This window comes from Oryzias latipes, chromosome 18, assembly GCF_002234675.1.
Source record: "Oryzias latipes chromosome 18, ASM223467v1".
In the NCBI taxonomy this organism is placed as follows: domain Eukaryota; kingdom Metazoa; phylum Chordata; class Actinopteri; order Beloniformes; family Adrianichthyidae; genus Oryzias; species Oryzias latipes.
In genome coordinates, this window is record NC_019876.2 from 27,384,939 (window position 1) to 27,412,707 (window position 27,769).

Consider the following 27,769-nt stretch of genomic DNA (forward strand, 5'->3'; position numbering starts at 1 on the left):
AGACATTGGTTGGTAAGAAACACAAAAGGAATACGCAGCAGCAGAGTGTTGAAGTTCTGCAGGAAAACCCACCTGTAACTCGGTTTGTGGCAGTGTGTTGATTCATTTTTTGCATTAATGTTTATTTCACTCTGCAAAAACCAGATGGCAGAGCGGGGTTTTCTGCTCTTGTGTATGTTAGAGAAGATAGCTGCTGTTCATTTCACTGCAGGGGGGCGTATCGATCTGAGTATCAAATGTATCGACACCAAGGGGAATTATTGGTACTAGCGTGATGAGATTGAAACTTCCATAGCTGTCTATTTTTCGGTTTTTTGTGTCCAGTGTTGCCAGATTGGGCAAAAAACAGCCCAATTTCAGTAAAAACCCATCCAATGTGTGCGGGAAACTGTCTGATGTGGCAACAGTGTCTGTGTAAACAATGCACCTCCACTTTTCTCTGCTGATCACACCTTGGAGTCATTAAAGGACCATATATTTGTACCAATTGCAGTATTTTTTTGTTGTGTTGTTTAAATTATTATAGTTATTACAGTGTCACTTTTGTTTACTTTATTCAATAATGACTTTGATATTTTATTACTGCCTTTATTTTAATTAAAACATGTTTGTTACATTCTTGCTTTTTTTAAAAATTGCTAAGTATCTGTTTTCTTCTTCTTTTTATTATTATTGTATTATGCCAAGATTAATATACATGTTCTGTATTTTTTTTTGTTTTTTTCCTTTTATTTTTTATTTTTTCCTACATGTTCTGTATTTGGTGTGTATGTTCAGTTCACGTTGTTGTACTTTAGATAATTAACATTTTTTATTCGCCGAAAGTCTCCGTCCTGTTTTTTATTATTATTATACCCTTCACTAACAAAACATGTTTATTTCTGATATTGTTCTATAATCAATCATTTTAAGAAAAAAGTATCGGTTTCAGTATCGATATCTGCGATACTTGCCCTGTAATTACTTGGTATCAGATCAGACCCAAATTCCCAGTATCGGCCACCCCTACAGCCATGAGCTAATGCTCAGCAATAAAGATGCGCATCAGGCTGCTTAAGATTTGACGGCTAGTCCTCCGACGGAGCTGTTAATGTCATAAAGGAGGAGACAAACAGATGACATGACTCGGGGAGTAAGAAGTATATAACCAAGTGTATTCCCTCTGTTAATATACACATATTTAGAGTCATCTCACTTGAACACTTTACAATAACATTTAGAAAGAACAGGAAGATACTGGGAGGAGTATTCTTGGAATGGAAAAAGAGAAACCAGACAAACGTGGCAGGAGAGGAGATCGATGGAGCTTGTAAACTAAAATGGCTTCCATCATGTCCCTCACCACACAGACAAGAATGGGATGGGTTTCAAACCAAAGTGTTTTATGGACAGAGCTAGTGTTCAACAGGATGCAGGACATATAATCTGCCATGGGAGGAGTGGATGTAGAAAAGAAAAATAGATTCAAGAGGATGGAATGAGAGGAACTTCTTTGCAAAAGGAGAATGTGCTCATAACCCACATTTGCTCATTGACTAAAGAAAATAGAAATTTCAGTTTCCCAGAATCACTGTCATTTTTTCTGCAAACAGGAATGATAACAGGGAAAAGACGTTTCTCTTAGTTATGGTATGAGAGTCAAATATTCAGACATTTCACAAACCTTTTTCATGAATTTTCTTGTCATGGTTCAGTTTTTTATCATCTTAATAGAGTTGAGAAAATTGGAATACTAGAGTTCAGTTGTACATCTTCCAGGGAACCGCCGTTCACCTTTTCTTTGCTCTCCCCAAAAGTGTGCTTGTGGCGAGGCCAAAGCTTCCTGTTGGCTGCCGTCAGTCCAGTCAGGCGAGAGAAGACCCAAAGACAGAGTCGCATTTCCGGCTGCGAAATATCTGTTTCCACAGTGGAACTCCAGTGAGATGAATTCCGATTGACCCTAAAATATTGTTCTTTTCAGAGATAAGAATCAAATAAAAACACAACAACCAACCAAGGGGACTTGGTCTTGCAGCAAGGCAAATTCATCAGCCATACTGTTTGTGAGACGGGCGATGGTCTGGGGAATGGGGAACAGGTTAGCGAAACTTTTTGGATGTCAAAAATCCTGAAGTCCATCTTCGCTGTCAGCAAACTCACTTATAGACTTGCACATGGTTTAGGTCCATTGGTTTCTGCAACGTCTATACATATATTCATAATTATATAGAACAGAGTTCATCGGGTTTGCTGGAGGCGTTTTATCTTTTTCTGCGATTAGTAAGTATGTGACAGTTTCTCTGCTGGCCCACTAGGGAGCACCTTGGTGCTCCAGAAGCCCATGAGACACTTCTTCTGGAACAATGGGCGACCAACAAGGTTTGGCCTGAAGTTTTTGGCGGCTGAACTTACAGGTTAGCATCCATTAGGTCGGAGAGGTGGTATCTCACATATTTGCTACGTTTAACGTTGTTATGTTCATCAATCATGTTTTTTTTTTCTTTACTTTTTTTTTCTTTAACTTAACAGAAGTACAAACTGTTAACTCTTTTTCGTAATTGAGTACTACATGCTTGAAACACGGCAGAGTTTAGGTTGCATCGGCTGCTGGACACCACAGATAAGGAGAGAAACGGAGCGCAGTCAGGCAGGAAAAGAGACGTCCGACTACAGATGCTTCAACACTTGCAGATGGGAGCGAGGGGGCGTGGATTTAATACAGCATGTCTTTAAACTGGCAGTATGTTTACTTTCCAGAGGAAGGCTAACATGTTAGTTAGACTCAGCATCTTGTATTCACTGCAAATGTTTTGACACATGAAACTGTTGGAGATGCTTTGCGACAGTATCTGAGATTTGAAACGACTGGTGGAATAATGCCCATCGGTTACTGTGGCATCAGCTTTACGTACATGGATGTTGGCACACTGGTTAACAGGTTTTGTTAATCAAATCAATCCTACGACACATGATCCTCTGTCAATACTGCTTGAACTTAACTAGCCACTGGTGGGATGTTTGGTGTGCTCCGTGTACTGCCTCCCCTCTTCCTCTCGTTTCTTTCCTTTTCTAAGAGTGTCTGCTGTCCGTCTGTGTGCCGGTGGTGCTAACTCAAACGTAGTACTCTTTGTCTTTGTTCTTCTTGTTCTTTGTGACTGTCTTGGTAGTGCTGGGCTGTTTTTCCTTCACCAGAGCACCGTTGCTCTGTGTGGCTGAGTTGCTGATGTAGTTGCGACTCTGGTCCACCTGGTAGGAGCCCTCGTCGCGGTTGCGGTATTTGTACATGGCGTAGAGCAGGATGAGGATGCAGAGAGCTGCGGCGGCCACAATGCCCACCACCATTCCCGTGGTGCTGCTGGACTGCTGAACCTCGACTGCACCTGGGAGTCTTCCGCCCGGAGATGTGGGGTCTGGAGTAGGAACATGGGGGAAATTTGGAGGATAGGTTATTCCGGGGATTCTGCGGTGGCTCGGATCTGACGAGGGTTGAGTTGGCGGCAGCAGCACTTGGTCCCTGGTGTTTATTTTCCAAGCAGGGATGTTGTTGCTACTGCTGCTGCTGCTGCTGCTGCTGCCGCCACCAACAGCCTTGATGCGTGGACTGAGCTGGTCAGGGTTGTTAGTTGGCGTTGAGGGTAGAGACGGCCGGTGAGAAATGGGGTGGCGGGAAAAATGGCGGTCTTGGGGGTTCTGGACATTACCCTCAACTGCCGGGGGAGGAGGAAGGACAGTCCTATCAGTGACCAAGGGGGAATTTTTAAAGTAGTCTTCGTCGTCTGTCTCAGTCATCTCCCCTGAGCCATGGGCCGACGCCTCAATGGTCTCCTCACAGTCTTCTTGGTCCAATGGGCATGGGGGCCGGACGTTGGGCAAAGGGAGGGTCTCTTTGGTTGTTTCAAGGAGGGTGAGGAAAGGGCGATGTGTGGTGGGAGGTGGGGGGATTACTGGGTAACGGGTGGCAATAGATGGGGGGTCTAGGGAGTCCACTGTAATAATGGGCAACACTAATTCACCTCCTAGAAGAAGAAAGAGACAACGAAGGAAAAGAGTGTTAGGCTTCGGACACAGAATCACAACAGCAGAGCACTTTAGATTAAAACTCCAGTATTACAACAAAACTACAGATTAATATGAGATTAGTATATTCTATTTACAAAGGTAACTTTGAATAAATCTAGACTGCACTAGAGTGTATAGGAAAAGCAATATCCTGCCCTAATCCTGACTCTTATGATCTAGCTCCCTGGACTGCAAAGTCCTACATGTTAAATCACTTGCATGATGGAAATATAGGCTACACACAACAATCAACAATTTAACATCTCTTGCACTACAATAGTTATCCTTAACGTCTAGCTTCCTAGTCTTGGCTGCTCTAGCGCTCAGGTGTTTCTGCTGTGAGTGGTTAAAAAGATAGCAAACCACGAGGTTCAGGTCACTTACATCAACAAATTGGCCGCATGATTTTTGCATGAAAAAAAAAATTACAAAAAGAAAGCTGTGTAAGATTGTTCTTGGATAGTGATAAACAACTCCCCTCCCCCCCTTCTTAAGCTCATCTTTCTTTCTTGGATAAAATAAATTAAGGCATAAAATACATTTAGTTAGAATAGTCATTGGACCTCCACCCGCCAAATTTTCCTACAGAGAATCTTCTTTTGGCCTCTTTAGACTTCTATGGCTCATTTCATAAGGAATGGCTGCCCACTTCAGTTACTAACAGCATTTCTTCACATGGGGCAGTGGCATTCCTATCAAACATCAAAACTTAATCAGTTAGAAAATGGGTTTAATGAGCCATAGCCAGGCTTAAGCTAAGGGATCGGAGTTGACTCACAGGAAAAGGAAAACCCAAAGAGTGGGTGTAAAACTAAGAGAAAAACAAATCATCCACTGATCAGGAATCCTTCTACCACAACTTTCAAACATTCTGGGGAGTGTAAAAGTACAAGCAGATAATATATTCTGGTCATTGTGGTAAATAATCACAGTCATGACAGTTACAAAACATGGCAGAGGGGATTAGATTCATGTCTGGGAGAGAAGAAGGGAAGGTAACAGCAAAACAACGAAATGCCAACATCATCAGCATAAAATCATGACTTTGGCTCTTTGATTGATGAGGTAAATCAGAGTGACTCATTGGGGGGAGGGTGTTGGATCAGGCAGTTAAAGGATGAGAGGGGGAAGTGATAGGACATGGTTTTTGGATTTAAAGGAATTCCTGTGTGGTCAGCTCAGAAGCGTTGTCATGTTGCACAACCACACACATATTGGCAAAGGTTTGGTTAAATAGTCAATGCATTTGAGTAACAAGGCTACAGTGACATCACATATCAACATATCAGAATACTTTTCAGAGAAACAAACATGTGGAAGCAGTAAAGGAGTGAGAAACCTGGAAAGACTTTAACCCTTATTTCACCACAGTTGCTGGAAGGCTAGTTTCCATGGCAATGCTCAAGTTATCAATCTCCCCTCTTTCTGCTTTTGAGGGATGCGATTCACCTTGACAAGGACAGCAGAGCGCAGTGGCACATGTGAGGAGCATAGCGGGTGCGTTCAAGAGAAAACTTGGTTTTGTCGAAGTCTCGGAGGGAGGACAAGTGTGTGTTGGGGGGAGGGGGGGTGTAACATGGGACACAAGGTACCCAGTTTGACGAGATTCTAGTTAGGTGGAATTTCAGGCCACGTACTGCTGCTTGGAATCCCCCCCCCCACTCCAGTGCTCCACTTTGTCGTACTTAGTGCATGAGTCTGACATTGCTGGTGGATGTCCTTGTGAGTGTAAACACACGCTTTAATCCCCAGAATCAGGATTGTTGCCTTCCTCTACCTAAAATCTATCCATCTGAACAGCTGATGGGATGTCTTGGGAGTTTTTTTTTCTATGCATGCATTGTAATTTGGGGATTGCCTTCAGCAGCTCGTGGTGTTTGTGCTGTAGCCCATAGCTGAGGGTCTCCTCCGTGAATATGACTTGACATGGTGTATCAGAGAATCGCAACCTTCAAGAACAGAAAGACCCGCATCCCTCCACTGTAGACAGTTATCAGGTCAGCCATCTTTTCATTTCCTGCTAGCTGACGCAAGTTTGTTTCACTGGCAGTTTGACCTCATCTACTGCATGAATTGGCTCTGCCCTCCCTGTCACTGCAGCTTTTCATCCCCCTATGCAGCTCTGATTCACCAGTTAACACCGGTCAGGTTAGGGGAAGACAACTTGTCACCTGTCTCTTGCTCCGTCTGCTGAAAACTGCCAAGAAGCACAGACTGACATAAATGGAGGGTTTCAGATGTTTGTGAAAGTGAGCACAGCATGTTTGTGTGACCTTGGCATGGTGCGGGGACACCGGGCTTCTCGAAGACCTTTAAACACAGAAAATCTGGGTGGTTCTTTCTGCTCAGACATCAAGTCTGGTTTTGCAGCTGCCTTTATCTTTTAGCCCCATCCCTCTTAACCCCCTGCATGAGTGACACTACACCAATCCCAACTTTTCATTTACTGGAAATGAAGAAGGGCAGATGGATACTAATGCATTCGAGCTGGTCTCCAGTAAAACAACAATACTGAAGATCACCTAACACATCCATTGATTTAGAGCTAAAAGGGTTGAGCATCAGGAAATTCAGCTCTGATTATGCCCCAGATGAAAAATCCCGGATAATAAATAGCATAACATACGAGCATAAAGTATATTTTCACTTGCTTTCTGTTGAATCATGCTACAATAGGCTCAATCATGAAACCCTGTAATCTGCTCAACGGGGACCAAAGCAGCTCCTTCATACATGAGGTGGCGCAAAACTGTTTACAAATGCTGTCAGTCTCCAGCAAAGGGATTTATTTTGACAAAAAGAAGACGATTTCCTGCTTATATCGTGTCTCAGCGGGAGTTGCATTTATGATGTAAAGTCACCTCTTCTGAGCATTTTAGCATCTTTAAGGTAAACCTGCCTAAGAAGTTTTTATTTCTTTATTTTTGGCTGGATGTGTCAGAACGGCATGAACATCTTAGAGATATTAGTTAAGTTCCCTGCCATTATTCTGCATGAATATTGGCCACACGCCATTATATATATCCGTGGTTTTCTGTTGAATCTGTCAGTAATAGCTTCTTAACCAAACATCTGAAAACCTAATTAAATCCAGGCAAATCCAGTGAAATCAAAAAAATAAATTACTCCGACAATCTGTGAATCAATATTTTCTTCCTCCGTCTGGAAGAGACAATTATATTTATTCCCCATTTGAAGTGTGAGTGGATGGATTCCATGCTGAGCAAGCAGCTGAGGAAAAATGAAAGAAACTGTTCTCCATCCACTGCTTTGGGCTAACATCCGATTTTAATTATAATTTAAATGAGATTTTGGATAGTTTGCTACCATTTTTTTTGGACGATTATAAAATGCACCAATGACTGTTAATGAAATAAAATGGCTGCAAGACATTTGGATTGTGAGTGATGCCGTCTCCAGTTTCTCTCACCTCTGCAATAACTGATTCTACTGACACTGAAAAAGACCAAAGTTCCTTTTAACACCCTTTAGGACCTAGGAAAACTTTCCAAAAAGAGTGTTGCACATTAGATGAAAATCCAGGGTTGAAGACATGAGGTGTGCATACATGGTATAGTTCTCATTTCTTAAGGCCGTGTAAAACAGGCCATAGATACATTTTGCACATTTCCCACTTATGAATTGTCGGTCTTTCTTGATCCATGGGTGATATAAGTAATTCATGTATTTCATGCGTTTGTCGTCCGTCGATGTGTGCAGATGTCTATCGAGGGTTTCGGCTGGCGGGTCTTTATGTGAATTCTGTCTTGAGCTGTTTGAACATTTTTGGTCAGTTGAGAATTACACAGTTTACTTATATTCTACGCAGTTTACATGCAATTATTACGTCAATATTACGCAATTGTGTATGATTTTGCACGATGCATAAACAAATTTGTGGCTTTCCACAACCGTTCCACGTGTGTCCACGTATGTCTAACGGAGTTTTGTACATGGTGGCTGTGTGACACGGCCTTTAGATTAGGACGACACATAACCTGTTCCCTAATCTAGCCTCTGAGTAGAAACAAAGGTTGAATGAACGCCTCTCGGAAAAGTTCATCAGAGTCTTCATCTGAAAAGTTACCAACTTCTTGGCTGTGTCCATGGATGTGGTTCAGCTCCTCGTAGAATTGTAAGAAACATTACAAATGAGCGATGAGAGGGCTGAATTTCAATGATCAGGACGGACAAATGGCATTTCCCATTAAAAGTCTTCCAACAACCCCCACAGGAGTTTGTCTAAAGGCACTCCAAGGACTCTGGGTCCATGAATAGGAAAGCACTCTGAACTCAATGAAGATTGAACCATGCGGCCACAAGTGAGAAACAATCCAAGCAGGAGGCCTGCAAGACCTGTGTTCAGATGTGATTCTAGATTTTACTTCATTTTAACTGAGATCAGTTGAAAAGAAAGAAAAGGCATTTTTGAAAAAAACACAACAATCATGCACTAAGACTAAGCTTTTAAAAACGCGGACTGTTTGATGGTGTGGTGGTTAGCGCTCTTGCCTCACACCTAGAAGATGATAATTTTAAATTCAACCGGGTCAATCTGTAAGAAGTTTGCGTGTTTTCCCTGATGATTTTCCAGCTTCCTCCTATACAGTCTGCGTCAAAGGTCATTCTTGATTATTAATTGTCCCTTGGTGACAGTGTAGGGGTGTTGTGCGGTTGTATGGCCCTGTGTTGAATTGGCGACTTGTTCAGGGTGTACCCCGCCTTTGCTCAGCAGTAGCTGGGATAGGCTCCAACAACCCTGTGACCTTGACAGGGATACAGCAGGTTCAGAAAATGGATGGCTAAACTGTTAAAGCCTTAGACGTAAGGCTGTGTCAAACAGCCACTACGTACATGACCCAGGCGGTACTTGCTGGCTTTGTTTTGCCAGCGACATTAGTTAGTCATGTGGGGTGGTCAGCCAATCACGGCCCTTCAGTTCATGACGTCACGATGACACATGACACGGCGCGGCCAATCTCGTACACTTATTATGGTTCTGGGTTTCAGTATTGTTAGAAGCAATGGGGAAGCCAAATGAGAGACAAGGCACAGGGGCCCTCCATCCGGCCCAAACACAGAAGATATTGTAGACTTGACATGTGGTTTTGGCAGAATTTGGCCAGGTCCAAGATGGTGAGCTAGACCCTAGGAACCTGAACCTCCAGATTCAGTAATCGAAGAGCTGCATCCTCCTGCTGGGCTGGCAGGGGGCTCTTAGTAGCCCAGTTAAAAACTCTCACACAATTTACGCCCAGACCATCGCCCAAATAAACTACCATACACATTAAAATCACACCTCCCAGTGCACTTGTATTCCTCTGAACTATGAGCGGGTTGGTTCTCGTGTTTTTCTCCTGTGGTGGACTCTTGATATGTTTTTTATGCATTGTTTATTGTGAATCTTAAACTTCTGAAATGTTTGTGTATATAAATATGAATGGCCACTCACTTTGCTCTATTCTTTAATGTTTGTCTGTCACTGTAAGTATTTTGCACAAACAATAAATAGTACAAAAACATATGCAACTTCAGTCTCTTGCCACTCCCTCCTTGAGCCAAATTCTAGACTTCTGGTCACTGTCACTAGCCCATTTTTGCATTCTCTGTGACCCAGTTGCTACATGTGCAGATTGCGCATATGAAAACTGGTGAATATATGTGGAAAAGGTGATGAAAGTTGTGGTCTTTCAATTATCACAGATGTATCATGAAGTGAACCATGGAAGAAATACAAATAAGCCATACGTACACAAGAACGCGTAAACCAACTTAGAACATGAACTGTGCGTGATTATTACGCTGTTTATATGCAATTAATTAGTGATTTTTGCGTCAATTACGTAATTTGAACTAATAACTGCACCATATCTTCCACTTTCGGCTTCTCCCATCAGGGGTCGCCACAGCGAACAAGTCGCATGGTAAATTTGGCAATGTTTTACGCCGGATGCCCTTCCTGACGCAACCTTCTCAAACCGGGCTTGGAACCGGCAGAGGTAGAGAAGGGAACAGGGAGCAGCCCGGAGTCGAACCCTGGTTTCACGGACGGAAGGCGCCGCAAACCAGCACGAGCTAAACTGGCTACCAATAACTGCACCATATACGTGACATAAAAGTTATACATCGGTGGTTGATGTGTGAAAAGTTAGACATACATGGAACGATCATGGAAAGACACACATTTGTGTGTGGATATTGCAAAAATCACGCACAACTGAGTACAATTTAAGTACTAGTTGTGTAAAAAATTCCTTCGTAAAATATGCATAAACTGCACAATTCCTAACCGATCTGTATTACGTATAAGTCTGAACAGCTCAAAAACGGATTCACGTAAAGACCTGTCGACGGACATCTGTGCACATCGATGAATGCAAGAATGAATTACGTATATCCTGCATGTATCACGCATGTATCAAAGACGACCAAAATGTCTAAAGTGGAAAATGTGCCAAATCCACGTAGTGGCTTTGTGACCTGGCCTTAAGGTGCCGATACTGGCCAGCGCATGAAAGCCGTTTGTCCGAGGTCTGTATGTGATAAGCGACTGCCTGTAGGATGTCCACACAACCTTCACTCTGATTGTCTAATTTCCTCATTTCCACCAGCCGGGCTTCACCCAAGGAGCGCACATTTTTCATGTGAACAGCACTAACGGGCTCGTGTATGCATCCAACCCTTATGAGTTGTATTAGTGTTGCTGCAATCTGTCGCCTGAAGCATGCCTTTAGAAATAAATGTACACAAACATTTTTGCTCTACGCGTTCTACCAACTGGATGTTTCCGGGTCACCTCATTTCTATCCGTAAGAAAGGTCGGTAGAAAAAAGTCTGTGTGCCAAGTCATTATGCCTCCCTGACTTAAAAAGTTTCACAAGTAGAAAACAAATGCTTCTTTCTTGTATCTAATCCCTGCGGTCTTCTTTTGTCCGTGTCTCCACATCAGGGAAATGCTCTAAAGCAAAGGTACAGTAGTTTGAATGCGAGTCTGAGCTAAAGATCCTCTTTTCCTTTTTTTAAAACACAAGGCATGAAAAGATCCAGACTGACATGCAGTCATCATGGTCAGAGCAACTGATCCTTATTGGTTGTCTGATGAATAATTGAGGAGCGCCCCGGAGCTCTAATCTTGCCTGAGTAAAACAGATATAGCGCTTACAGCATCTTGAGTCTGATAAGTGGATTGGTGGGAAGTGAGAGAAAGGGAAAGTGAGGTCATCTTGCAGTAGAGAGAGGGCAGAAAAAAATCACAAACATTTAATGAGTAGAGCCTGTTGGAGAGGAGATCTTCTGGTGTGAATCTGTTTAAAATCTGCAGATAACTTTCCAAGTGTCTGTTTAATGAGAGAGGGTCCTAAAACATGGTCCCTGTCTGCTTTTGTTGACGTTGTCACCCTGCAACGCGTTCAGGCCTCTAATGGAGGCGGTCCTTCCCACTCCTGAGCCCTGTGGCCCCTCTGAGGGAGGCTCATTACCAGCACGGAGGATTCAGACCAAGGCTCCAAAGGGTGATGTAATTAGGGCTCCTCAACAGTCAAAGTTTAATTGGCCCGGTGGGAGCGGCCCAATCTCTTAATGGGAAGATTCACTCTGCTTGCTCACCCAATTTTGCATCTTCTCCTGCTGCCTCACAAGCCTCATCTGTCTGCCCCGTCTCAGTGTCTCTCTCTCTGCTCTGCTTCGAGTGCATTAAACGTGATGCACATCTCAATGAGCGGCAGCCGTTGCAGTCCTCTCCCGGTCTTCTCCTCCTCATTTTATGGAGCATCGACTCGGAGATTCTGACTGCCCACCAATCACCTTCTGAGCCTTTGGTCATGTGAGGGCTGAGCCACCTTTGCAGTGTCGTCTGCAGACAAACACTTGACTGAACTTTTAGTTAAAAATTCCAAACTGTAAATGTTTGACTTTATCATTATTTGTTTTATAAATATGAAAGCAAAAATAGCAGTGGGAGCTTCAGGAGTTGACCTTTTAGTTATTTGACTCTCACATTTTGTAAGTTTGATCTGCATCTTTCAGCAACATCAAATTGGTTCATAATGTTTTTGGGTCCTTCAGGTCCCAGCAGCACACAGCGCTTGGGCGCTTTGATAAAGCCTTTTCCAAAACCCCAACTATTTACATGTTTAAGGCTGATTTAACGTTTATTGTGCTGCTTTTGAAGACGACTGAGCTGCAGATGGACTCGTGTTTATCCGTGGTCGATTCACAGCCCTTCGGGTACCCAAACCCAAACCATCCCTTCCCTGGAGCTGTGCTGCATTGTGGGTAATGCTGTTTTTTTTAAATTCCATTTTCATTGTTGTTTAAGTTCCACTCCGATCATTTTTTAAATATATTTTCTAGCGTGTCCAATGGTCTTTTAATCATGATTATGTTATTTATAGCTAAAACCAAACAACTTGTCGTTTTCTTACATATATTCTGCAGAGCAGCAGTAGTTCACTAAAAATTCACGTCTGAGTTGTGGGCGGAACTGTTTGTGCAATGAAACCCCGCCCCCCCCTTCCACTTCCTGAGAGCTCTCTGTTTACACATTTTCCCACTGGCTTACAGCCTCTCACCCAGCCAACCTAACTGCAGCTGCAACAAAAACAGCAGGCAATATCTGAACTTTCCAGCCGTACAGTTTGGGTCCAGATTCCAGCTCAGACGAGGAAAACAAAGACTTCATGGATCTATACGTCTGCAGGTGGATGCATCAGGGAACAGGGAGCTTTGAGTCCCGCCCAGCGTATTTTCTACACCGCAATTCTGATCATTTTTCAACATCATTTTTTTTTTGTCTGATCCTGGTTTGCAATGATTTGAACAATGAAATAAATACAGTTTTAGTCTATACGTGCCCCTCTATTATGGGAAAAATGCTACAAGTGCATGTTCAAACACCAAAACCATGATTGGAGTGGGTCTTTAAGAGGAAACTGTTCTAGAAACTTTGCTTTGTGTTCAGATGTGTAAACCTCAGTCTCTACAGTTTTTCTAGATGCTCTTCTCCAACATCTCTGCTTTTTTTTCATCGTTCCACCACAGGATATTAAATATCCTGACTGAGGCCAGCAGGCTCTGGGATGAAGCCCTCTGGTTTTCTTTAATTCTAGCAGCACAACATGGTCTAATATTTGGGTAAATGTGCTGGCAAGTTGTGGTGACTACTTCCACACAGTGCTTTGTTTCTGAACTTTATAGAATCACACTAAAGATCACTTGGAGGTTACTTTTTGTCCTTCACTGGTTCTCTGCTGAAGTCAGGTGCAGATGTCTTTGTCAGGACTGTGTTAGGACACACCTGAATGCTCCACACCAGATGGCTGACAACGCATCGGCCTTTAGAAAGCCTCGTACAATTCAGGATCAAGCCGGCTAGAGGATGAGCGCTTTACCTGCTGAGCCATGACTGCGTCTGCTGAGCAAACTGAATACCGCATTGATTTCTATGAATTCATTGCCGTCATATCTGACACAGCTTAATAGAAAGCCCACAGCTGTTCTTAACGTTTTCATTCCTTCCTGAAGGCTGTTCAATGAGACTCAGCTTCTTCTCCCATGTAATTGAAAACAGCAGGAATTGGCCCTGTTGCGCGGCGACTGCAGGCCTGTGTTTGCGGAGCGACGTTGGAGGGGGGACATGTGTTGCTGACAATGTTGATTCTTCTCTCCTTGTCCACGGCTTTCACAAACGCTTATCCGACCTCTCTGGCTTTCCCCCGCCGGAGCTTGTTTCTGCATCTGGAAGGTGTGATACGGGGCGCGTGCACCAGCGCTCTCCAGCTCGTTGTTCTCAGGAGAGGCGGCAGCAGAGAGAACTCCTCACACCCACAGAGCATGAGAGGCAAGCGTCTGTCTGGAAAGGTGAGCTTGTCTTCTGCTCTGTGTGTGTGTGTGTGTGTTCGTTCGTGTGGGCAAAGAGAGAGTTGCATTTCCCCACAGGAGATTAGGCCTGGGCATGGCATCCACCAAAATACTCTCATTTCTGCTTTTGATAAGAGGAGAACCGAGTCTCTATTTCGGTCCCAACCACCTACAGAGAAAACCACAGGAGAATGCTTCACTCCGTTTTCTGAACACAGTTTCGGATCAATTTCTCCTCACACAAACATGCTGATATGCGCTGTAATCTCCTGCTATTTACTGTCCAGCATGGCTCTATTCTCCATTCCTCGCTCTTGTAGCAGTGCACTGGTGTTTAAATCATCTTTCTCTCTCATGCTACGCTTAGCATTGTTTACTTCAACAACGTGCTATACCTATTTTTGTAAAAGTGCGTTCAGACTGTGGTGTTCACACACCAGGAGAAGCAGGAAGCAGTTCTCTTTTAATTTTTCTAAGCTTTTTAATTTTGTTTACTAGTGCATGTCCTTGGTGCAAAATGTCCAAGCGGTGAAAATCCCGCGAAGTCTTTTTCTTTCTCCGCTCTATTCCGATACATAATTCCGGCTGTGCATAAACCACAATTTTTAGTTTCTCCTTTGTGATCACGTCAGCACGTGATCAAGGGGCTGACGTTTTAGCACTTCCGTCTTTTTTAAAGGACACATCACTATCAGATCCGAGTCCTCTGATTGGTCACAGTTCAGCTGCTTTATTCTGGTTGAACTCCCAGCATGCAACCAATGAACCCGGGATTTGTATGTAGAAACCGCATTCGGAGAGTTCTGGTTGCGGAAGCTCGAAACAAAAGGTTTACGTGCGTTTTCATAGACTTTCCATTGGAAGAGGCCAGTCGAATGCGGCCTAACAGGTTTTAACTGCTCAGAAGTCGTGTGCCACAAAAGGTCTTTAGTGCCGAATTTCCGACGAATCATCCTGAACCTTTGTGCCTGCATGACTCAAACTGAAAGTCAGTTATAGACCAGAAAACCACCTTTGTCATTGTGTGCCTTGAAAAGATTTTGTTTGATTTTACCCCTTTGTAACATTTAAATTCTTGAATTTATCACCAAAGATGACATTTTGAGTGAATGGGCTTTCCAATGTAAAGCCTTTAAGGCCTAAAACCTTGTCAGTCAGGATTAACATGGGAAGTATTTGCATATTTTTTTTAACTGCAAAGAGCTGCAACTGCAGTGTTGTTGGAGCCACACTGCCTTCCTGTTAGAACGTGATTCTTGGCAGTTTTTAGGAATCGTCTTGCTAATGGACCTGGACACATGGTCCTGTAGCATCCTTCCCTGCTGCTGTGTCAGAACATTTCTTTAGCTGCTGTTTGACACCAGCAGTGGCACAGCGACCAGGCCCGCCAAGCCACAGCTGTGCCAACAAGCTGCACTTCAGCGCTGAAATTGTGTCGCCTCTTAAAGTCGGGACAGGAGATTGGTGCAACAGCTGGGAAAATGCCACACATATTACAACCTGCCTGAAAAATGGAAGCGGTGCAATGCCGCTTACTGCCTGCAGCTTTCAAAACTAAATAAGACAGGGGCCTGAAGGGTGCACATCTGGGCCATCAGAGCTGCTTGTGTGTGTGTGTGTGGGGGGGGGGGGGGGGGGTGCTGCCCAGTCACAATGTTTTTCAGAAGTGGAGAAAAGCAGGTCTCCAGGTGAACCTAGTTTCTGCTTTCTAAAGAAGATGATAACAGAACTCTTTGAGCTGACTCACCATTTCCAGGCTCACACTCCTCCAAATCTTCATCGTCACTTGGACATTCTGCTGAAGCAACCAAGAGGTCGTCTGCATTCTGTTGGAACAAAGAGAAGGTCGCAGCGAGGTGAGCTCTCTGCGCGTTTTTGTGTGTCGGAAGCAAGGAACGGTGAGGCGGCACTCACACCGACTTGAACAGACAGCGACAACAGAGATTGTGTGTTCAAACGTAAGTTCTGCACCATTTTCATGCGGTAAAAGAGTTGATAATGTGCACATTTGTGCTTCTGTCAGCAGCACTAGGTGAGTCACAAAGGTACGGTGGCCCTGAAGACCAAATCACATCAACAAATTACTCAATGCAAAAACATATTAAAGATCATGACAATTAAGAAAACATAACAAACAAAGACGTCTGAGGTTTTTCAGATGTGTCTTCAATCTCCACATACTAATAAAGGTTTTACGGTTAGTACGGTTGGTACGGAGCATAACCTGTATCGCTTGGACACATCCCATCAGTGATGTCCCATAATACTGTAGCGGACTGAGATGGACTGGGCGGCTGTTGGGTCGCGTTCTAGGTTCCGGGGTTCATTGAACGCATCAGGCAGAGATGCTGGTTGGCCCGTCAGTTCTGTCGCTCAGCCTGTCGTTGGGGAGTTTGGACCAATAGGGTTGAGCTATGGGCCAAATAAGGAAAAGATGAGGGCAGGTGCGGGAGCGAGGGAATACAAAGTTGGGTGGAGCCCTCTACTGGAGTTTTAGGGAGTTTCTGAGCGAGTTGTACGCCGTTGGTTACGGCCTACAGTAAACAGAACAAAGACGCTAAAAGAGATTAAGTCTCCATGCCTCAGTGTGGGAGAGGGACGCTATACCTTCCTCTGTCCTCTTTTGTTTAATTTTTTAGCGTTTCATTTAGATTTTTGGAACTGATTTTGGTTTTGTGTCCTATCACTGATTGGATGATGACATTTGTCCATTTGTCAACCAAAGGTTATTTGGCGTGAAGCGATCCTGGATATGCTCTGTACTAATTGGAACCGGAGGTTATTTTAGCACCAAAATACTGTTCTTCCGATGGTCCTCAAACGCACCGCAGAGTCGTCGCACATTTTCTCAGGAACCGAGCAGGCAAACAGTTTGGGCCAGAACTGATCGAAACTAGAGGACTCAGGAGGTTTTGAATGAAATTGGGTTTTTCATGAACATCCTGACTGGTATTTTTTCCTGTTGGACTCTCAAAGCTGCACTAATATCAAAGGGCTGGATCCTGCAAGACTTGTCTTTTTCTGGACATCTGGACATCTTGGATCCAAAGGTCCTTTTGTAACCAGGAGAGCGGTAAAGGAGTTGAAATTGGTTATTTCTTATTTCCCTCATATTTTATCCTGAAATCATAGAGAATTGGGTTTTATTTTGGTCAGGCCAGACAAAAAAAAAGACAAGGAGATAACTGATGCATCAAACTTGGAATTTCCTGGAATTTTAATTTGATTTCTAAAATGTTATATTTGTTTTGCTGTTTGAATTGCGATGTTTACATTTTGTTTTTGTTGAATAATTGGTTGGTGGGATTTGCACTTCAGGGCCACCGTACAGAAAAAGGGTCACTCTGTGACCAGTCAAAGAGGTTGTATTTCTCTAAACTGTGTGCACTTGCTCCTTTGTGTGTAGCAGGCTTCACATGGCTACTATTTAATTTGAAGTGCTTAATGCTTCTGCATGTCCTGGAGCCCTTTCTCCGTGTTTGGCATATGTAACCCCAGCTCCATGCAGCGTGCAGCGGAGAACATGAAGTCTGCCCTGCAGAGCTGGGGGTACAGGATGATGGCAGCAGGCGTCTTCAAATAAAAACAGACGATTGGACAAGGTGGCTTCAATTTAGGGAACAGGGTTTGTCCTCAGTGCTGCATGACTCATGCAGCTGCACGTCTAGACATCTCCCCTCCTCTCCTGTCCCCCTCTGCTTGTTTTTCAAGATGGGGTCATCCGATAGAAAATGGAGGGCTTTTATCAGCATAATTGATTTGAGAGCCCCACTGCTTGGCCGACTTTTCTCCCTCTTTTATTAATCCACGATGTGGGTGCTATCACTTATTAATCACATCGAGTCCGTTTGAGTGTGTTCGCATCAGCTGCTTCTGTCAAATGGGGCTAATGATCCTGCCTCACTTTCCCAGCTATATCTCTATCCAACAGGCGCTGGCATTTTTATTCCCCCCGTGCACTCGGCTGTCTCCCTTTTTCCTGACTCCATATAAATGGCACCTAATGAATCCTTAAAAATGTGCACTTCTGCAAATTAAACAGCCGATGTGGTAATAAATATACACTGCAGGAGTGGGAGTGGGGGGGGGGGTGGTGGTAAAAAGCTTGTACCGGTATGAGCTGAAAATACTGGCTAAATGTCACACGGTTATTCCAGGCTGATAAAGGTGTCATTGCTTGTTATTTTGTGCAGCCCTGCTTCCAAACTGCTTCTCCGTCTGGACCAGGCCTGAGACGCATCAGTGGCTGTCATTCATCAGATGTGGAGACTGTCACAAGGCCCACTAACCCCACACGCTGAGAAATACTGAAGGAGTTGCTCTGTAATTCACTTTGACCCAGACCTCTTTTTCTTCTCTTCAGTTTCAGGGAGACTCTTGAGGGGTGGGGGGTGGGGGGCAGCTTTGAACTGTTTCGCTCCAAAAAAACCCCCAAAGAAAACACCTGAGAGGGCCGAAGCTCCGGACGGCAACCAGGGCGTTGCTGCGCTCGCTCGGATTTACCCGTGGAACCCAGACAAGCATGGGATGGCAAACCCCCCCCGCTCCCCCACCCCCCATCAAACGATCCATCTTTTTATTCTAAGCATCAAAGCACATTATTTCATAAAGATCAAAGCCTCGGCATGCTGTGCAGCTCAGAGCTTTTTCAAAAATGATTTCACTTTCTGCTCGCTAGCTTTTCCGTCTGTGGACTGACTTTTCCGGATGCTTTGGATATTTAACAGAGCTCCCATCGATACATCTACGCCATAAGCTTGGTGTTTTTTTCATGCATTTAGGAAAAGAGGATAACGGGACAGCCGTTAATCTGCGGCTGCAGGTGCAACTTCATTCTTTCCTTTGAATTTCTTATTTCTTTTAAATCTTCATCCTCTCACTTTTACCCGCCAGAAGTGATGCATGCAACGGGAATTAAGGCTCCATCGGCTGCTCCATGCCAAACTGCACCCGGGGAGTGGAGCCAGATTGTTTTGACTGATGATCTCACCGGGAGAATTTCATGGTGCCTCAACCATGAGTCACCTATTACTGTTTGTGGCAAAACTAATGGAACGTTCAATAATTGATTATTCGAGTATAACCTCCTCTGCAGCGCAGAGGAACATTGCATCATGGGAGTACGTAAAGCAGCACATCTAAACATTATCATCCAGCTTGTCAACTTTGATATTGATGCTGCTCTCTGAGGTCTCTTTTGTTCACCAATCATGTCCATGCAATGTCTTCACTGGAATCCCCCCTTTTTTTTTTTTGCTGTACATCTGTTTTGGGAAAAAAAGACTGTGGTGAAGCTGAGCACCTCACTCAAGCTGGACAACCAATTTTCTGTGCAGTTCAACTCTGAAGTAGATGAGAGGAAACAAGGAAAAGTGACTAAAAAATAACAACTCAGTGATGCTTCTTTTCTCTGTTATTACATTTGTTTCACACAATCTACCATATGTTTTGTTTTCTGAACCAATTTAGAGACGTTTCGCAAATTGGATTAAAAACGACTATAAAAAAAAATATACATGATAAAGGTTTTGCGACACGAAATCAACATACTTTCAAAACTGCAATGGAAACACTTTAAAGGAGTCACATGACCAACACCCGCATGGCGATGGGATTCTTGGTAGGAATTGGCGGTCTTGGCCGCTGCACAGCGGGCGCCACCAGAGGTCCCACAGCGTCACACAGCTCATAAAAATGTGAGCGTGTCATGAGGAATTGTTGGATCCACAGATTCTCTGTAAAATCACCAACCACCATTTCCCCAAATGGGGTCATCTGTAGCCCCTCCCACGTGAAAGGAGCTCGCCGCTCCACGGCATGAAGACGCCGAGGCCTATCTTTTGACAAATGACGATGAGCGCTAGTGTCGTGGCAGAAATGTGAAAGTTTCTGCTGTCAGTCAAAGTACTGTTCACATCCGTTGCCTTGTTTTGAATGACTTATCGCGTGAGTTGGTCTGTGTTTATTTATTTGCATAATTCTGATTGAATGGAAACAGTGCAATTGCAAAATTGTAGTTTTTTTGACATTTCTAGAATTTCTATAAAGTTCTGTGCATATGTGTGATGGAAACAGCTAATGACATCATACTAGATCCTAGCAATGCCACAATTCTGGATCCAAAACCGAACCGTATGTTTCACCATTAAACCAAATCGTGGGGTAAGAGAATCATTGCATGCCTTCTAGATCCATAAAGCTCTTCAATGTTTCCATCTAGTTGACAGGTTATATGCACTGACTATATAAGACAGGCATGTCCAAAGTCCGGCTTGTGGGCCAAATATAGTCTGTCTTCAAATTCTCATAGGCCTCCTTTCATAAAATCAATATTATGCTGCACCATCATTTTCTAAAAAAGGATGTGGTTGACTAAATTATGTTTTAAGACATTGCAAAGATGTGGCAACAATGTTGTTTGAACCTTCTGCAACATTCTAGCTCATTGAGGGCCACCACTTCTAGAAAAAGTAGAAATTGGCAAATGTTTTCAGTGAAATATGAGACAACTGTGTCTGCCTATCACTGTAAATGTTTTCAAGGAGTTCAATATCAAGTGACACTGACAAACAGGACATGCTAACAATTGACAAGCTAACTGGGAATGAATGGTGTGAAAATTTGACAAATTGGTAAAAAAAAACGTATTTAGAAGTATTTGTTATCTGTGAAGAAAGGACAAGCATGCCAACGCAATAACATGTTCATGAAACAGTACATTTGCATTTAGTGTTATTAAAATTGTTCAAATAATATCAGACTGACTGCCCTTAAACATTTTACCACACCCAATCTGGCCCTCTTTGTAAAACGTTTGGACACCCCTGGTACTAGAGAACCGGACTGAGTGTGTGTGACATTATCTGTAGACAATGATTTCCTTTTGGCTCCAACCAAATTAAGTTAAATCATTCGCCATGTTGGAACCAGAATCATCAGTAAGCAGTGATTGGTCTGAGTCAACATTACCATGGCAACCACTCTCAGGAGGGAGCTTGTTGGAAGGCCATACACTTGAAGGTGTGCTTGGGTGAAACTGTCAATCAAACATAATATGGTAAGCAGCAGTATAGTGTAGGTCCGTGGGCAAGGGTCTTCGCACTAACTATGTAGCCACAAAGGGGCCCAAGTCTGGGTCTGTCTGTGCTGGGCCCCAGCCTGGATAAAATACAAGGTTGTGTCAGGAAGGGCATCCGGCATAAAAATCTCTGCCAAACCAAATGTGCAGGTCGTTGAAAGCTGATAACGCTGTGGCGACCCCTGGGATGTGTCGAAAGGTGAACAACATCAAGAACATGTAAAATAAAAAAATTCAGAGCAAGAATGGTTATTCTGACAAATAGAATGAGAAACTGCTTTTTATTTCTCCTTAGAAGTCTATTGGCTTTTTGGAGCCAGCGGGTACTTCATGTTCGGAACGAGAGGGTGGAGGGGTCACTCAGTCCAGTTATTCTATACAGTCATGTCATATGTAAAGCATGTGCCCTGCACGTCTGATCGAACATCTCTTCCTTTAACAACATTTCAGGCCTGCATAATTGCTTTTACTAGATTAACACTTCTAGTGTCCAGCACATATTGGTGAATTATGAGACTCTGCTGTAGTTAGAAACAGCTACAGTTATTTATATCCTAAATCAAACTATACTCTTTGATTTGGAGTCCACCGTTTTCCTCAAACTGTGGTGAGACGTTACTTTGCTCACCCACAAACACTCGAATAAACGTAACCCATCACCCTTTGTTTATTAATTCATGCTTTTTGTGATAAATCTTTAAAGATAAGTAGTCCATCTTCGTTTTTTTTCCATGATTGGACCACTTCAGTTGTAAATCCACTGGCCTGCAGTTTTGAGATGAATTACTCTCATTACTCTCCTTGATCAATTTTCAGGAAGAAAAAATGGAAGCATTACCGGATGAGTAATTTTTCCTTCCAAAAAGATAAGTGATGATGAATGAATAAGTTCATTAAATATGAACACAATGAGGACATTTACAGATTATTTACTGTTAATAGTAAAGTAAAACTACAGTCTAAATGTGACACCTATATGTGACAAGTTAACAGTCAGCTGATGCTGCAGTCAATGGCTCGACCCCTCCTGCAGAGAACTAAAGACATACTCCATCACTGTTTGCTCTACTTTAGTCTTAAACTATGTCAAGTTTACTGACAGATGTTAAAAAAAAGCCAAACGGCTCACAGTTATCTATAAATTGTCTGTGTGACAGGCATTTTATGGAAAAACACCACCTGAAGCCAGACGCTGTGTGGTGTCACCTCAATCTCTGTTTCAGTTCATACGCTTTCGTATCTTCTTTGTTTTTTTAGGTTGAACGACAAAAGGTTAATTTTGACCATCGTGAAGCATCAATGTGTCTCCATGAAGCATTCATAGCTTCATTAATGTGTGCATAAGAATAAGCAGTCGACCTCCAAACACACTGCTTGGACTTGCAGGAAGCCCTGTTACTGTGGGGCCTAAACAGAAAGAGCTCATTTACTGATCAACTAAACTAGAAAAGCAAAGCATGATGCTATTTGTGGTCTTTTGTGCCGGCTCTGGCTTTTTGTGTGCGACAAATACCAGCAGCCAGGTGCATTTTTTAAAGATGAAATTCACCAGAAAAGGGAGCATGGCCCCCCCATTCGTACAATGACATTTGAGAAAGGGAAGCGTGTATGCAGGCTGTCGCTGCCTGTTGATGATATTGGAGATAAATATGTGTTTCTGCCTGTTTGCCTACACACATTTCATGCTTAGTTACACAGAAGGTTGCATTAAATTCTCTGAATGACTTTTTTTTTTTATAAAAACGGTCCCAGTGGTGTTTTGATTATAATTGTGAATCAAAATCCCACAATCTTAATGTCTTAAAATGCCATATTTCATGTTTATCTGAAGCCTCTCTTTCCAAAATCCCCTCTCCTCTACATGGGCGTGACACTTTCTACAAGCTGTGTATGAGTACCTCGTCTCTGCTCCTGCTCCTACACCTGGCTGTGGTTCCTGTCTCCGGCTCGACTCGCGCCCCTGACTGTCCCCCCAACCACAGCTGGATGAAGCTCGTCTGCTGGACTTTATAAATGTAGTTGTAGGGTTAGATAAGTTAATTCTTCTCTAAGAGTTCTGGTAAATCGCCTGTCCGTCCTGGGGGAGGATCCCTCCTTCATGTGGGCACCCCTGAGGTTTCTTCGTTTTTTACGGAATCCGTTTTTTTAGGAGTTTTTCCTTACCGCGAAGGGGGGTCTAAGGGCAGGGATGCCAGTATAGCTTAGTCAGTTTGTTAGTTCATTTTAGTATTTTCCTATTGAACTCTATGTATTCGTGATCCTTTTGAGTTCATGTTTTCCCTCGAAGCCCATCGAGACGACTGTTGTTGTGATTTTGGGCTATACAAATAAAATTAAGTTGAGTTGAGTATTGCTTGAGTGAAGAGCTTGACACAAGACAGTTTCTATACATCAAAGTTTCTCTTTAGCGATAAAGAAACAGACTTGGTTTTGGTTCCAAATCGACACTTTTTGAACAAAAAACAATAATAAATAGGACTAAAATCGAATTCTAATCAAACAATGTTCCTTACATATACCATATACTGTATGTAAGTGTACAGTAGAGAGACACACACAGAGAAAAGTGTTTTATGAAGACTTGTTTAAAGTTGCAATTTAAAAGAGGAATTGGGATGTTATTGATAAATAAATATTGTGATTTAATATTGTAAGCAGAAAAGTATTTTCTAAAATGAAAAATTAACCCTATAGCTTATAAACCTTATATCTTCATTGTTTTTAAAAAAAGCCTTTTTTGACTAATTAAAAAAATTATTTCATTATCCACATCTAATAGATTTACTATTTAGAAGCCCCTTTTTGTTCAGTTTTTTTTCCCTCTGCGGCACAAAAATAATTTTTTTTCCAACCTTTAAAAAAAAGTTTGAATATTTTTGAGTCAGAAACTAAAGTCATCCACATTTACATTAAAGTTTTATTCTGTTTAAATGTAGGCCTGGGTATCATCAATAATATCCAGAATCGATTTAATTCCAATAAACAGAGCCTTGATGGATTCAATTCACGACGGTTTCAATTGTTTTGATTTCATTTTGAATTTTTTACAGTTTACACATTTAGACAGATTTTATAATAATAATTTACATAAATGTTTTGAAGATTTTTATATCAATCTGATGCAGTTTGCACCCTGTAAAAGGTATTTGTGAATCAATTAACCAATAAGACCGTTAAACCCATACAGCAGGGGTGGGCAAATGTTTTGACTGGCGGCCCACATAGGGTTGTAAATTTGGGTAGAAGGGCTGGACCAGGAGTAGATGTGTGGAGTGGGAAAGAAATAACGTGGAATCTGGATGAAAACACTTTATATTAAGATTCATGAACAAGCTTTCTTAATGCATTAAACAAGCATTATAATAGAATTTTTAGGGTGTTAGTCAGACATTTATTAGCATTATACATGTCTTATGACCGACCGGTACAGAATCAAAGATGGGCGGGGCTTTAACATTTTAAAACAGGGCATTTTAGATTTTTTAGGTTTAAACTTTTGTTCTCATTTTAGAGCCAATTGCACCAACGGCTTGATGTGCCTGGTGTAAAATTTAGAGAAACGCTGCTGCGTTCATGTGGTGTTTGAATGATCGGAAGAATGAAAAACAGCAAATCTTCCAACACCACATGGATGCTAGAGTGTAGTCCCCAAAATGTCCCTTTTTCTTTTTAAACTTTAAACTCTTATCTTTCTTATGCTGCAAAGCCCTATAATAAAGTGCTATTAATTCATGATCCTTTTAATAAAATCAAGAACACTATTTATGAAAGTAAAAAAATGACCAAATAACTGTCTCTGTGATTTTTTAAGACAAAAAGTCAGGAAAAATTATACTGATACATTAAAAAATAAAACAATAAATAGTGGATTCTCTCCCGTCATTTTCCCGCTAAGACTTTGAGGGCTGCAGCTCCTCACACGTCTCACAGTTTGTGATAAAACGTAGCAGCTGTGTCCTGCGTGTCTGATCTCATCCAGTAATAATGAGACCAACCCAAACATTTGTATGTCTTCTGCTGCAGCTACGCATATATATCTGCGTTACCTTTTCAGCAGTACAGAGTTCCCTCGTTTATTGCAGGGTTTACCTTCTAAAAATAACTCTGATCGGTGAAATCTACGGAGTCAGATTGGCAGTAGAACTCCTCACTGCTTAAATACACTTTTCTCAGACAGACTTGACCATTTTCAAGCTTTTCTCTCCTGTTTAAATTCTCAAACCTTCATAGAAATTAGGTCCAGGATCTTAGAATGAGAACAAAGATCTGATCGATCACAGATTTCTGATCTGAAGAGCTCCGCGTTTCTGCACAGCACACACAGGGGAGATTGATTGACAAGGTCTCCAGCCAATCAGGACACAGAACAGGGTTCACTGTTTTAAAAAAAAGCAGCATAATTCTTTGCTCATTCTTTTAGAGTCTAAAAGAATGAGCTAAAGCGGTAAAGATGAACTGTCTGTTCTGCTGACAGGGATTTTAGAGGGTTTCAGGTTGGAGCACAGACTGCAGACGGGTGGAAGAAAAGGTCATGTTCTATGCAGGTCTTATTCATGTGGCCAGATTAAAAACAAAAACAAAAGCATGGGTCTCTGGTATTGTTCAGTGGGCCGAACCAAACATGGAGGTGGGCTGGATCCAGTCCGCAGGCCGTACACTGAAAAAACGGGAAAAGTGGGGTTGTTCAATTTACTAATACTAAACATGTGTGTTATATATGAACAAATTATGGTTACCTTTGAAACATGTTATAATCTTGAAAATCACACCTAATTTCTTGCAGTGTTACTTTTATATATTTAAATCATGTTGAGAAAACATGAAATAGTTAGGATTGATCCTTTGCCCCTTAATTTTGGACAAGAAAAACCCCATCGGTGAAGAAGCATTCCAGGAGGAGAAACTCTGCAGTCAGCCATTTTGGAGAAGCTCCAAGCACCTGCTGGCTGGAGGAACTTGTAAAAGGTAAGTTAAGTTACTTTAACAAATTAATTTAAGGAAATGGAAGGCGTTCATTTATCATTAATGTTATTTGTTTTCACGGGGAAGAGCTTTGTAATTCACTTTTGTCGTAGTTATCAACGTTAAGGCTCTGCGCGCCACTTTTGTCCCTGCCGGCCGCAGCCCTCGACGGCAGGTAGGGGGAGGTGTGCGCGGTATGTTGGACTTTCCAACGCAGGCAGATTCAGCGGTAAACGCGGTGATTTCCAATGATGTGCGGGCAAGAGTGGTGAGTAGTCATGCCGTGGGAATTCACCTTAGACAAAGGGGCAGTGGGCGCTCGCGGGCACGGTGTTTTTATTTTTTTTCGTAAATTTTGCCAGGGGGATTTATCGTCACTTAGTGGATATCTTTTTTGCTAAATTCCACGTTGTGGAGACCGAAATTGAAAGAAAATGTGAGAAGCCATTGTTACTAATGTCATTATTTAGCTTTTCCATACCGTTCCACCCATGAGCTAGCTCAAAGGGCAGCATTATTTGATCAGCACAATAATACAATACTATTGATAATAAATGCGATAATACGATCATACATGCTTAGTGAATTAAGTTTAAACCAATAAAAGGTAAAAGGAAGTTTCTAACTATTCTTAACAACATCCTTGTGCCTTCTCTCTTCTTCAAACGTCATCATCCAACCAGTGATGTCCAAGCAAAGCTACCTTTTTCTAGGTTTTTTGTTCCTGTTTTGGTTTCTTTAAAGTATTATTGTGTTTTTTAATTGTTAATCTGCGTTAAGTGATGTTTGCACTCCAGGGCCACCGTGTATTTGACGCTAAAAAATGTGCCTTTAATTCAATCTGACACGTTTGATAGGTTTTCGGCGTGAAGCTCGGAGTCGCAGCTTCTCTGCGGGTCGTGTGGAGGTAAAGTACGGGGCTTCTGGCCAAGCTGATGTTCTGGGAACAAGGATGTTTATGTTTTCACTGCAGCTTCTGTTTCTGAAAGAATATGCTCAAGCAAAGCTGCTAAACCTGCGTGAATAAGAGGCGGGACGTCTGTGACTCATTGTGTTTCTGAGGGAAAGGAAAGAGGAAAGCAGGCAGTGTTGGATTACAGCAATGACTGAGTATAGAGTACAAACATTAAACTCCAACTTTAGATCTAGTTATGGCCAACAGACACAATGTGGAGTGGAGCACTTTTCCCCACAGAATAAATGGATCCTGTTATTATGTTATAATTGGGGGGGGGGGGGGGGGGGGGGGGGGGGGCTGGATTGCCGGCCCGTTCCATCATCATTTATGTGGGCGCAAAACCCCCCTGCAGTTCTCACTTACCATGATTGTTACTTCAGTACGTGAGGATCACCATAAAATCTGGACCTCCTACAGGCGTGTGCAGCAGACTCATAAATAGACATTCATTGCACCCTTGTTTGCTGTTCTTTGTGATGGAGAATTTTCTTCTCTGGCCCCCTGTGGTCTTTGATTTGCTCAGGTTGTGCTGTTTCTACCAGCTTCCTGGTGTGCCTCATCTTTTCGGAGGAAATCCAATTGGACTTTGTGGCTTTAAAAGCATCAGGAATCAGGTGATGTGATTCACCTTTAGGCTCTCGTCTGACACCCAGCAGCGTTCGGGAAAAGGGACCTCACTGCTGACCACCCTCTTTTTTTTTTCTTTTTTAGTATTGCATTATCGTCGTAAAAGGATCTTCTTCCATCCTTTAAATATTACGCTACTTACAATATGTTGGGGATATTGGGAAAAACTCAGTGTTTGTTTCATTACACAGATTCTTAGGATAAGGTGACAAATGTATAGTGGTGACAGACACACCTTATTGTGTGTT

General features: G+C 42.6%; 1 protein-coding gene across 7 annotated transcripts in view; it reads right to left on the reverse strand.

Annotated features, from left to right (window-relative positions):
• Positions 1–1,133: 1,133 nt before the first annotated feature.
• The window catches only part of LOC101166255 (neurexin-2), an 806,741-nt gene continuing 780,105 nt past the window's right edge, over positions 1,134–27,769 (reverse strand). For 6 of the 7 annotated variants that reach the window (XM_023965855.1, XM_023965854.1, XM_023965852.1 and 3 more), the window contains 2 exons: positions 15,644–15,722; positions 1,134–3,995 (listed from right to left, as the gene is read on the reverse strand). In XM_023965855.1, the coding sequence (XP_023821623.1) occupies positions 3,091–3,995; positions 15,644–15,722 (984 nt within the window). In that variant the 3' untranslated portion in view covers positions 1,134–3,090. The remainder of the gene's footprint in view (positions 3,996–15,643; positions 15,723–27,769) is intronic. The other variant, XM_023965856.1, reaches the window with a different exon arrangement.